At 35.0% G+C, this 12779-nt stretch overlaps 1 protein-coding gene across 6 annotated transcripts in view; it reads left to right on the plus strand.

Moving 5' to 3' along the window:
- Positions 1 to 12779, plus strand: part of EXOC2 (exocyst complex component 2) — a 128350-nt gene that overhangs the window by 41138 nt on the left and 74433 nt on the right. For all 6 annotated transcript variants that reach the window (XR_008465148.1, XM_054193557.1, XM_054193559.1 and 3 more), the window contains exons 7-11: positions 3775 to 3855; positions 7716 to 7861; positions 7967 to 8048; positions 8532 to 8634; positions 11638 to 11756. Coding sequence is in view for 5 of the 6 variants with exons in the window: in XM_054193557.1 (XP_054049532.1) it covers positions 3775 to 3855; positions 7716 to 7861; positions 7967 to 8048; positions 8532 to 8634; positions 11638 to 11756 (531 nt within the window). In the remaining variant the exon portion in view is untranslated. The remainder of the gene's footprint in view (positions 1 to 3774; positions 3856 to 7715; positions 7862 to 7966; positions 8049 to 8531; positions 8635 to 11637; positions 11757 to 12779) is intronic.

Here is a 12779-nt window from a genome sequence, read left to right on the forward strand (position 1 = left end):
CTAAAATTTTCACCTTGCTCTTCTTACTGTGGGCAGTGATGAGTTGAGGGTATGAAGTTGCATTTGAAGTTAACGTAAACTGCTGTGAGAGGTGTTGGCCAGCTTTCCACCTGCCCTTGGCCATGTGCTCCTTCCTCTTCCCTTGTGTTGCAGTGGGTGCAGCTGGGGCAAGGTTTAGACAAGCTCATTGATCAATAAAAAATAGTCTCTTATACTGAGTTAGTTTTCCACCAAATCCTCTCACTACGGCTGCCCTGCAGCTGTGTGATTGCTAGATCCAGCAAGAAGAAGCATATGGGTGTAAGAGAGTGGGGATTGTCCCAGAGAGCACCAGCCCACTGTTACATGGGTTTAGGACTCTAAGGTAAAAGAATAACTTGAGTCTATCTAGATGCTTTCCGATCCGATTAGGTCTACAGATATTTCTATTGACTGCATATGGTTTTGCTTGTCTAAACTTCTTTTTGTCTGGTCCCCATGGAAGGAATGTATACTTAGCTGTTTTAAAATTGGTTGATGCAAAGTAAGCTCAGACTTTCTGATGAAGCATTTTTCATAACATTTTTCTCTATGAAAGCTTAAAATATTTTTTTTTCATATAACACCACTTTGGTATACCTATGAATGCACTTACTGCTAAATCTGTACTGCTAAATCTGAATATAATGTGTAAAAATAGCTTCAGTACACAAACAAAGCAGCACATTAAACATGTACAAGGAAATAGAGCAAATCCTTTTTTGTGTATACAGAGTAACCTAGGTAGGTCTTTACTTTTTCAGACAGTGGTCCAAAAATCCCTTCTGTTTTAAGCTACCTGTTACATATGTTTAATATGCCTTTATCTGTATTCCACGGTGCTTTACACCTTTCTGGAAATTAATACCTTTTTTTATTTTTTCCACATTGGCACCTTTTTCTCTGTCTGAACGTGCCTATGAAATGGCTTAATAGGATCATTCTTCTGGGTTTACAATACTACTGTTTTCAAACTAAGAATCTCAAATACTTTATGCCAAGCTGCTCACTTTAAATGCTACCAGTGTGAAAAGTGTTATCTTCCATCTTCCAAAAGGAAGAGGAGGGAATAGTGTTGGTATGGTATATTCTTATCTAAAGGAGATGAGAAAGAGAACGGCTTTGGAGATGTCTTTTAAAAATTTTAGGAACTGGTTAATGATCATGATACAATTTCTAAATAAGCTGCCTTCAGAATTAAAAAAACTATAGTTCATGACACTTTTGAAAGTGGTAATATGGTAAATCATGCTCTTTCAAAACTTCTTGATCTCTATATTAAAGGAAGTCTTCACCATGTTGTGCATATATTTGCAGCAAAAGCTGGGTTTGATAGAAGTTGAGTTCAGTTTTGGAAATTCTGAGGTGTGTCCCCTTCAGAAGTAACATTATAATTAATTGGTCAGCAATTAATACTATGTAATTGTTTCAAAATACTACATGTTTAAAATCTTCGGCGCAATATAGAAGTTACTTTTTAAATCCACATGCATTTAAAAATACACTTCAAAAACATGCTTCATAGAGTGACTGAAAAATATTTAAATTCAAATCATTACACTTTCATGTGTTTCCAATAGTGTTTGCACCATTTGATTTTAAAATATCCGCTTATATTGCAGTTGCTGTTCTGATGAATTTGGCTTTCAGATTCTAACGTTAATTGCAGTAATGTGATTTGCTGCACATGGCCAGAACTGATGTATATAAAGGAAATAGTATCATTAGAACCTTTGATGTTTTTGTTGCGAAATTGTAGTGACGTTCTCATAGGTAGAGCGGCGCCCATGTCGTATATAAAATATGTGCTACAGTTAAAAGTACACTATCTTTCAAGATAGATCTCACTTCCTTAAAACATGCAAGAATCTGTTAGTTTCACTTAATTTCATTTAAGTGTTGATTGTCTTAAGAAGTATGGTGTCTTTAAATTAGATATTTTTCTTCCACTAATGATTTTAATACCAAAAATAAAGAGGTGCTCTTGCACTTTCAAGAAAGCAAAGCTTACTGAAATTCTTTGCGTAGGATCCATTTTATGGGTCAAATTCAAATGTTTAAGATTAATGGAATTTTCTCCCTCTCCCCTCCCCCCCCCAATAAAAGTTCCTCCTTTGAAGGAGGCTGGAGACTGTCAAGGACTATCCTGTTTCAGCCTAGCCACCCTCTCTCACTGTTTACAGTAGGACCAAGGCCACAGCGTTCCCTTACTAAAGGTAGCTTCTGCCTGTGTTTGGTTTTCCTTTTTAACCTGCATCTATGTAGCCTGGGCAAGTACGGATGGCGCTGTAGAAGGAAACAGCTGGCAATGACATATTGGTGTGCACATCATAGGTAGTTTGGGGTGGTACTTCAGACTAGCTCGAGCATCACCCAGTGGATTGGAATTCCTGGTATCTGCTGGAGCATGCTAGGTATACTCATGGAGTGCATCTTCTAGTATGGTTTCATCTTAAAAGAATCCAGTTGAGGAACTCGGATTGCTCTGCCGTGTAAACCAAAGCAAGAAAATTGGGAGATTGGTTTCAGAACTGTATTTGTGTTCTGAACTAAAATATATGGTTACTTTCTTTCATGAAAGCACAGAGCGTCGCTGTTTCCAAGGGTAGCTTAGCTTCACCTCATTCTGCTGAGAACCAGCAAGAAGCAATGGGAGATTTTTTAGAAGCCTTAATTTTATCTAAAGCAACAGGAACTGATGGCTATTTGATAGAGAGGATTTTACATATGTTAACAGATAAAAAATTTAAAAGGAAAATGTACTATATATGCATATATACAAGAATACTACTTTAAAAAAAATAACTAAAAAATTATTTCTGCCGGTTGTTCTGAACAGAGAGGAAGAGGGAAGGAAGGTAGTGTAAGAGAGGGGAAGTAGAAGAAAGGAGTATCTGCATTCCATTCACTGTTTGTATTTCCAGAGTGACAGTGTGTAGTCAGGTTATACTGGTAAATCTCTCCTGTCCTGAAAAAGAAATTATAATATAATAACAAATTAATTCTGATACTACGTATTTGCACATCCAGTAGTGATGCCAGGTGGAAAGAAGAATTGGGGCTTTTGGCATTTTAGGACAGGAAAAAATAGCATCTTAAAAAAAAAAAAAAAAAAAAAAAAAAAAGGAAACTCTCCTCTGCTTTCATGTGGTTTTGAGCAAAAGCACCGCAATCCTTCTATGTAATGGTTAATGCAGTGTGTTGCTACAAGATACACTTAGGTCATGGTGTTTGAGAGTGCATTTTTATAGACGAAAATAACTGGCGGGGGAGTGTTCTAGCACTTGATTTTGGGGTCATCCAAATGCCCCATGACTCTCTTTCTGTCCTTTAATTACTGGTAATTCCTTTTTTGTGAGATTGGTGTAAAAGTTTTAAAAGTTTTGCCCCACAAAGCAAGAGTATTTTGTCCTTGAATTATATTTTTCAAAATACTAAATTGAACTAACACTTGTACTGCAAGATAGCTAATTGGGACTATTCTCTCCACTGTTTTTTTTTTTCCTTGAGCGTTACTGTCGTGTTCAAGAAGATACAAGTTTGTGTCAAAGTAATGGTTAAAATTCTGCAATTTCTGGCTCTAAGCCCTGTCCTCCACTAGACTCGGCTGCCATGAAGCATGTTTGTATTTTTTATGTCTAACAAGAAAAATAACACTTTATTTTTAATTTTAAAAATGTTTAAAAGTGTCACTTTGATGTAATATATTCCCACCTATTAAAATGTTCTGCATTTTAACTAGACACTTTATTCCAGCAATCCATCAAAAACTGGAAGCGGATGGAACGGAAAAAGTAGAAGGATCCATGACGCAAAAACTGGAGAATGTACTGAACAGTAAGTTTTGTCCTTCCAGCAGCAACTATTTATGGACTTTGGACTTTCTAACAAGCTTTACTATATTCCTAGGAATATGGTAGAAAGTAGAAAACAGTACAGTCTCTCTTGCCGTTTCCTATTTGATGTTATTGATTTTTGGGTGCACTGTTTGAAATGAGTGGCAGCTTTTGACATGACTTTTAGTGGTGCTTGTGATAACAAAGAGAATAAATGTCAAAATAAAGGAGTTCTGAAGCAGATGAATTCTGGTGCCGTCTCAATTTTAAGCGTACAAAGATAACAGGAGCTATATGGATAGGCAAAACTGTAGAAGGACGAGCAAAGCTAAATACCAGGTTTGTAAGAATTTTGAGGAAAAGAGGAAAAAACCAAATACAAACTGTTTGTAATGACAAGGTCTATTAACAGAATCTTTTTCACATAATGTGCTGCCGTTTAGACTACTTGGAATAAGCGTTCTTTTTAGAAACTTTGAAAAGCTGTCAGTACTTTCTTTTCTGTTTCTCTGTACTAGCTGTAGGATTGCATTGAGATGGCTTGAATTTACTGCAGTTCGGTATGTGTTTCATCAGATCAAAAAAAGTTACTTTTTTTAATTCTGGGACTTCTGCCAAGATAATTTTACTTTGTTTCATTGTGATTTTTTTCCACAGAGGAAGGGATGTTTCCCTTAGTGCTGTATCAATAAGCAGGAATGACATGCAGATAGCTGACTCAGTGTTGGAAAGTCTGAGTGTGTTTTATGAAATCAAGAAAGTGACATGGAAGTTCACTGTTTTTCTTCTCTTGTATGAAGAAAGCAGTGACTGTATGCGTGTTTGTGTGGGGAGCACAAAGAAAGCGGGGGGTTTGTGAACAGCTCTAGCTCTTTTCAGTAGAGATTCGTTAATGCTCACAATAAAGGTGTAGTTTGAATGTTGTTATTCCCCCATCTTGTTCCCTGCAATGCAAAATAACTCAAAAAAACCCCCAAAAATCACAAAAAAACAGACCAAACACAAAAAACCTCATGTGCACGCTATATAAAGACTATAGTGTGTAGAATATTTGGTACATATATAAGGTAGGAGAAAATAGAAAATAGCATGTGCTGAAATTTGCCAGTGCAGTGCTTAATGCTTTGGGCTCTATATTTATGCCATGTCATGCACCAAGCACGGATTCACTGGAGAACACTTTCCCTTTGACAAAATCGTGTCACAGATTTTTTTAAAATAAAATAGCAAAAATTTAGGTCTGTGACATTTTCCTACACACACTGATATGAGACAAATATGAAACAGCGATTCTATATTATAGATATTTGATAAATGGTGGCTGAAATCTGTATGCAGATAATGCAGGCTGTCTTTTTCAAGCTGGATCTGTAGAGGAACTTGTGCCAGGCACTTCAGAGCGGTATTAAGTTTGGCTCCGCTGTGAAAAGAATTGGCTGCTTTTCTTCCCGATGCTTTGCAAGTCATGATGGGTGGGAGGCAGGGAAGTAGGAATACAAGGATTTAAAAAGAGTAAATAATATTATGCAAAGTAGTTTAGGATCAAAGCTTTGTTTCTTGACTGACCATTGGAAAGCTTCCATAATCCATGAGTAACAGGACCTGCTTTCAAAAATGGCTTCAAATCTTTAGTCGAATTTTACATTTTATGGACTGCATGTTTTGAGAGATAACTGGTGTTGTGAGCTTGATTACAAACTCCTTTAAGAATAAGGATGTTTTCCACAGCGTCTGAATGTGTGTCAAGAGTGTGCTGAATTATTGGATTCAAGTAGCATGGGATAGCAGAAGCACAGTCTGGTGTTATAGGCGGAATTATAAATGTCTGGAGTTTTTGCTAAATTTAATTACGAAACAAGCTATTAAATATATTTATAGAAACGTATGGTGTGCTATAATGAATTTCAGGAAGAATTGTATCTTCAAGGAGGTTAATCAAATTCTGTTATGTGGTGTTTTTGTCAGGCTCTATGAAAGACAACTGTTGGATAACTACAGCTTTATTTTGAAGTACACAGTAGATGAATCATCTGTTTTGAAAACATAGTTAGTCAATATAGGACCTGAATCTTTATCTGAAACTTTATTATTTATGTTTAGATTATTCGTCAGTAACCAAGAGATAAAGATTGTTAATGTAGAAAGGATTTGGAAGGGTGAGGAGGGAAGAAATTTTACAATACTTTTTAAGTCTAAAAAGGCAGACCTGTTTTGCATGAAGTATTGAATTTCATTAAGATACTAATAAGTAAATTTATGTATTTCATTTTCTATGTAAAACAGAAAGTGCCAATAGAAAAAAGTAAAATAATTTACTTGAATTGAGGATTTCTACAGCAAATTAATTCATAAAGAGATGAAGGCGTGTAGCTTTAATCTAAAGGTGGAAATCACTGTGCTATTCCTGCAGTTGTCAATTACCTTTTAAAAACACTTGTACTGAATTCAAAAAAATGCTTTGTGACTATAACTTTAATTCCCAGATACAGTACATTGCTTCTTGGCTGTTAAAAGAATGGATGAGAAACATATGAATTCAAACAAAACAAATGTTACTTACTGGAAGGATTTACAAAACAAGCATTTATTATAACCTCAAGAGAAAAATCATACTTTATCAGTGGTCTGTATTTAAACGTGCAGCTAGCTGTTTTCATTGTGTATTTCTCCTTAATGGATTAAAGTATTCTATGCTAAATAGTATATGGTAGAAATAGCTATCCTGACAAAACTTTTTTTACATCAAGGCTTCAAAATTTCAACAAAGTTTAAACATTATTTAGATATAACAATTATTTTACAAAGACTACTTTTAACATGAGCAGGCCACCCACAGTGTTTGCTAGAGAAAATGGCATGCAAGCCACCCAGTGAGACTGATGTAATTTTTTTTCATCTTTGCTTAAAGTATAGTCACTAGACCAGATAATGTAGAAACTTCTACACGCAAGGATCAGAAAAGCTAAAACAATCCTACTTTTTTTTTTTTTGTTAATTAAAAATAAGTCACAAGTTGAAAAATGCAAATATTAGCATGCAATGTAAATCTTCCCTGTTATAAATTAAATTCTGTTATTCTGTGTTAGGAAATTATCCTTATTACAAAAAAGAATGCTTTTTAGTCTGTATAGAAAAGGGTTTAAGGCTATATTTAATGTATTTATTCAATGTTCACTGATGGTATAGAAACTTAATTGCATGAAATTGTTGACCAAGGCTTGGTCCTATATGCAGTGAAGGCAGTAAGACTTTTAATGCAATGTGAAGACAATTCGTATTCGTTCTGTTACAGTGACGAGCTAGTTAGCCGTTTTTCAGCCATACCATTGTCTTTGACTTAATCGTTGGTACTTCTAAGTTACTCACACAAATATCAAATATTGTTAATAATTTTTAAAACTTAATTTGGAAATGCAACAAATTTGGTTGCAAAACCCAGTGATAACTCTTAAAGCTATGACACTAATTAACATAATGAAATTATACTTTTCTTAGAAGAAAACTTTCTATGACTTTTTCCATATCCTGAGATGCATAATTTAGTTGTAAAATGTAGATTGGGAGCCAAAGCAAACTATAAAATATCTACAGCACAGTTAAGCGTTTGAAATAGGAAAGAGTGATTGTTTTTAATTGTGCAGGGGTCTTACCACATTAAAATGCTAAGTGATTCACTTTGAAATTGTATTTCGTCAGTTGTAAAATGTTAACACAGTTGAACAAGAAAGTATAAAAATTAAGCAATAATTACTCATTTGCTCTAAAAAAACTTGAATGACTCATTAAAATGGGGAAAATCTGTATGTCATTCAAACTGATTACTTACTTCACTTTTTCTTATATTCATCCTTTTTAAAATAGGAGCCAGTAACACAGCAGATACCTTATTCCAGGAAGTGCTGGGTCGCAAGGACAAAGCCGATTCAACGAGAAATGCACTTAATGTTCTTCAGCGTTTTAAATTTCTTTTCAACCTTCCCTTGAATATTGAAAGAAATATCCAGAAGGTATAATCCTTTAAAAATGCTTTTCTGTTTCCTGAGAGTTTGTTACCTTTTTCTTGACAAATATAAATGTTGTTTGTTTGTTTGTGTGTGTTTGTTTTTTTTAAGGGCGATTATGATGTGGTTATTAATGACTATGAAAAAGCCAAATCACTCTTTGGAAAGACAGAGGTTCAAGTATTCAAAAAATGTAAGATATGGTTTCTTTTATTTGCTTTTTATTTTAACTTAAAGACTAAGAAGCGCATAGTAGTCTAAAGAGCTTTATGTGGGTTTTAAATGAATTTTAATCCGTAAAAATTATGGATTTATAGGAAGCAATTACTGTAAGCAATATTTCTGGCAAGTCTTCTGAGTGAGGTATATACTACAAAATGTGAAATCAATGCAAATTTTATTTATTAAGGCTTGGTGTTACTGGACATTAAAAAAGGTTACAGTAATTAAAATGTGACTCTCACTGGCATATTGTTGGAAAGGTTTCAAAGTCCAAGTTTCTGTTTTTGTAGAACTGTTGTATACAAAATTTTAAGATGTGGCTTGTTAGAAAATGATTTATATTGATTTCCACATTAACTCCAGAAATGTCTGATGTCCTAGAAAAATAACATAATTTTCAGGTCATACCACTGCCAAAGGCACACATAAATTTATTTCCTCTCCCTCCTCCTAGATTATGCTGAAGTTGAAACCAGAATTGAAGCTTTAAGAGAACTTCTGTTGGATAAACTGCTTGAAACTCCATCAACATTGCATGATCAGAAACGTTATATAAGGTAATCACTTGACTAGTGTCTTCACCAGACATACGGTGTCTAGATGTGTATTTAAATCTGTTTCCTAAATAGGGCAGTGACTCTTTGCACTATGGTTTATATACTGATTTTAAAACTGTAAGTAGAGTATTTTGAGATTTTCAGGATTATATGAATAATGGCAATGGGTTGTTTCTTGATTATTTTTAATGACTGAAAAACAGCTCTTGAATGAGAGCAGTTTAATGAAGGATAATTGAGATTGAATTTAATTTTTTAAAATCTTTAAGGCATGTTTAGATTCTGTTGCTTCCTGCAAACCATCATATTGCAAGCTATGTCTGAAATGATCACTCACAGGTTGCAGATCTCAAAATAGATTCCTTGTTAACTTGTCTTACACTTCAGGTTGACTGGCTGTTGAAATAGAATTATCCTAAGTCAGATAATATAGAAGTTTTAATCCAAACTGTCATTTCAATTTAGGTTTGGCTCTTTTAGTACTCAATTTAAATAATGTAGTTCCTTTATATTTCATGAACACGAACCAGTTCCCCAGTTTTCATTGAAATTCCTAGATTTTCTGTCATTCACAAAGTTGATGTCGAAGTCTGTTGTAGGCATACTGACATGAGTTGGTTGGACCTTCTTCTACTGGTAGACCTGAACCTGTTTCACAGTCATTGGAGCCAAATTTTAGAGTCCTCTGGAACATTTGATGGCTTTACATAGAAAGCTTTTGAGTTTTGGATGTTACTAGCGTGGCTTGACATTCTCGGTGATTTTTTTTCAGTTATCTTAAAAGATGTGGACCAAATGGGCTGTGTGAGAAGCGTTCTTAAAATTCTGATACCTGCGTGAGGTCTTCAATGTTTTGTATGCTCACCAGGCCCAGCTGCACAGGACAAAGTGGGTTATTGGTATCTTAGGTCCCTTTATGTTATGTTAGTTTATGAGGACAATGACCAGTGTACATTTACGTAGAGTGCTTCCCCTTCTTAGGGGTGCTAGATAAATATTGCCTGTTTACTGGAATTGCATTTTAAGGTAATTAAGCATTTTGTGTCTCTGAAGAAGGCACTACTGTTTCCTTTCTACATCAGTCTTCAAAACCTTAAAGAGCAGCTTCTTTATCTAAGCCAAATCTTATGACCTCTTCCAAGGATTCTTTGGAAGCATCAGAATTGTATATGTTTTTGATTCTGGGTTGTGGTTTTTTTGGTGGTGGTTTTTTGGTTTGGTTTTGTTTTTTGTTTTTTTTAGTTTTTTTCTAGTGCCTTACTTTGAAGTATTGAATCTTTAAAAATATTCCAGCCTAAGTTAAAGCAGATTGTGTTAGTGTAACTACCAAATGTATTTTGCATGTAGAAGAGTATAATGAAGGAGAGGAGGGAGTGGACAAATGTGGAATAATTTAGTTCTAATGGATTAACAGAATCCCAGCATAGAAAGTGATTAAATTAGTTTCGCTCCTCTAGGTATGCTAATGTGGTTATACTAGTGTAAATTTTCTGGAGGCAAGGTGTGAAGAAAGCTTTCTTCAGAGCACTTCAGCTGAGAGGAAATTAACAAAATCCTAATTGCAAAATTATTTGCATAAAATCTGCTATTTGTATGAGGTTCCTTGGTATGTTTGTTTTGTATGTCTCCAATGTCTAAGGCTGAGCAAGACCTGTAATACTGTGGTTTTCCCCCTCAGATACTCAATGTTTATCTTTGTAATTCAGCTTCAATTCATATTTTCCTCTCATTTTATTATGGTATTTACACTGCAAATTTTATACTGTTCAGGAACAGCTTACCATATCACTTAACAGCCAAGTAGATGTATTTTTTCTAAGACTAGTGCTAATTGTTTTTATTTTGAGTCTAAGCAAAGACTTAAGTCCCCCTGAACACTGAGAAGGGACTTGAGCTCATAATTTATAAATGTCACTCTATCAAAATGGTTGGTTGTGTAATGTTCTCATCCATCCAACCAATCCTACTTTGACAGTTTATTTTTTGTTAAAGCACTGCAGACAGTTCTCAAAGAAGATGGAATTTTGCAACATGGTCCTATTTAACATTAGTTAGTATTGTATTAATACAGCTTTTGTGAAGGAGTTAGACATTCCCTGCACTGCTTAAGATAATAAATCAGAGTACTTCACCTTGAGCATCTTGAATTTTTGAATCTGTCCTGAGTCTCCTTAATGCAGAATGTAATGGAGCGCATTAAATAGTAGAGCAGCTACTGCTTTTTGAAAATACTGTTTTGAAAGTACTGTAGTCAGATAGTCTGGAATGTCATATGTTAGACTATGTTATGTGTTCTCTTTGAAATCAACAACAGCTGGCTTCTCTCTCCCCCAAAGACAGAGGGTGTTTTGCTTCTGTGTTGTAGAAGCCCCAGTTCTTTTCTTTATCTGCCCGCCCTTTTTTTTCCCCCAGATTGTGTGTGCACATCCTATTACAAAAAAAAAAAGCCCTTAACAACAAAACTAAAAAGCCCATAAAAACAAAACAGGAAACCCCTACCAGGAGCTTGGTTTACACTTGTTTGTGCATGCATGTGCTAAAATTAATGAGCCACCAAAAATTAATTCCTCCTGTACTTGCTTGTTAAGGTTACATGATGATACAATCAGGACATATAAAGTGGGGAAAAAAAACCACCATACTTTATGTGCTTGAGATGTCATCACTGATTCCAAGTGAAACATGAAGCACTGAACTGCAACCTTGGCAGATAAAGAGCTTGGTTTCCCAAGTACTTTACTAGAGGCACAACTGAAAATACGTATTAATGTGATATTAAATATATGGTTTTGTGCATTTCTACCAGTTTTTTTTTGATGGAATTTTGCTTCACTAAATGAGGAAGGGAGAATGCAAAGGTTGTTTGCATTGGGTTTGAATGCAACTATTCTTGAATTTTTTAAATTACGTTAAAAAAAAAAGTATTGGTACATCTTTGGTCTATTTTAATGAGTCCTTCAGTGTGTCAAGTCAGAGCTGTGATTTTTGGACTGGGTTTTACAGATATCTTTCTGATCTTCATGCGCCTGGGGACCCTGCTTGGCAGTGCATTGGTGCTCAACATCAGTGGATTCTGCAGCTCATGCACAACTGTAAGGAGAGCTATGTTAAAGAACAAAAAGGCAAGGATATATTTTTGTTTTATATATATATATGTTTGACACTTAGGAATTTTGGCATCGCCTTTTATTTGACAAGTTTTGGTGTACAAATGATATTTGGGTTTTTTCCCATCAACTTTGATAGCTTTTTACAAAGTTGCATACTGACTTGCATTTTTTTTCTGTATTCTATTATAAAAACAAAACAGCAGTTGGAGTTTTCTTTTTGTTTAATTTATAACTTTTAAGCTCTTCACATGGGAAAAGCATTAAATTTCAATCATTTGTCTGAAGTTTACTATCCTCTTGAAATACTTCTTTGAGGTCACGTGAAGTTTGGATTGTTTTCTGAATCTGCCAGTTAGATTTCTTTGTCACAAGATATGCTCTTAGTATATGGATATGCAGGGCATTGGGCCATAGTGGGATACTGTGTAATTTCTTGATGTGCAGAGAATGACAATATGGTGTTTTCTTGTTCTTTGTTTGTTTCAAAATTCAGATTACACTGTTCAGGCACAGACCTGTGAGTTGGATAAGATATTTAGACAATGTTATATTAAGACCAGCATGAATATTTAGTTGTATTCTGTCTTTGTCTTTGCCAGCGTTGCTCCTCAAAGAAATGTGTGCTCATAGGTATTGTTTTCAGGTGCGGCAGCAATTTAACTATCAGTTAACATTACCGATCACATCAGTGTATTTTCAAAAGGGAGTAAGTGGGACACTATTGGCCTGGCATTTCTAGTAGTAAAATCTGAAAACTGGATTTTTAAATTAGAAAATGGCAAGTAGTGCCTTGTTTCTCAAGAAGTCTTACCAAGTTTGCTATTTCTGAAATGAGTAGGCATACTGGAATCTGGCTCTCTCACCTTATAGGGAATGCCCGTGTTTAGTGTAGTGCGTGTATCCCAAACCAAATAACATGTTCTCTTCTGAGAAACCACAGAAATTTTACTGAGTTGGAACTGCTGCAGAAGTGTGCTGTAAAATTGCTGCAGGAGGCTTAAACTCTCTTTAGCAGAGGTTACGACATCGGGTATA

The sequence above is a fragment of the Rissa tridactyla genome, chromosome 2 (genome assembly GCF_028500815.1).
Source record: "Rissa tridactyla isolate bRisTri1 chromosome 2, bRisTri1.patW.cur.20221130, whole genome shotgun sequence".
In the NCBI taxonomy this organism is placed as follows: domain Eukaryota; kingdom Metazoa; phylum Chordata; class Aves; order Charadriiformes; family Laridae; genus Rissa; species Rissa tridactyla.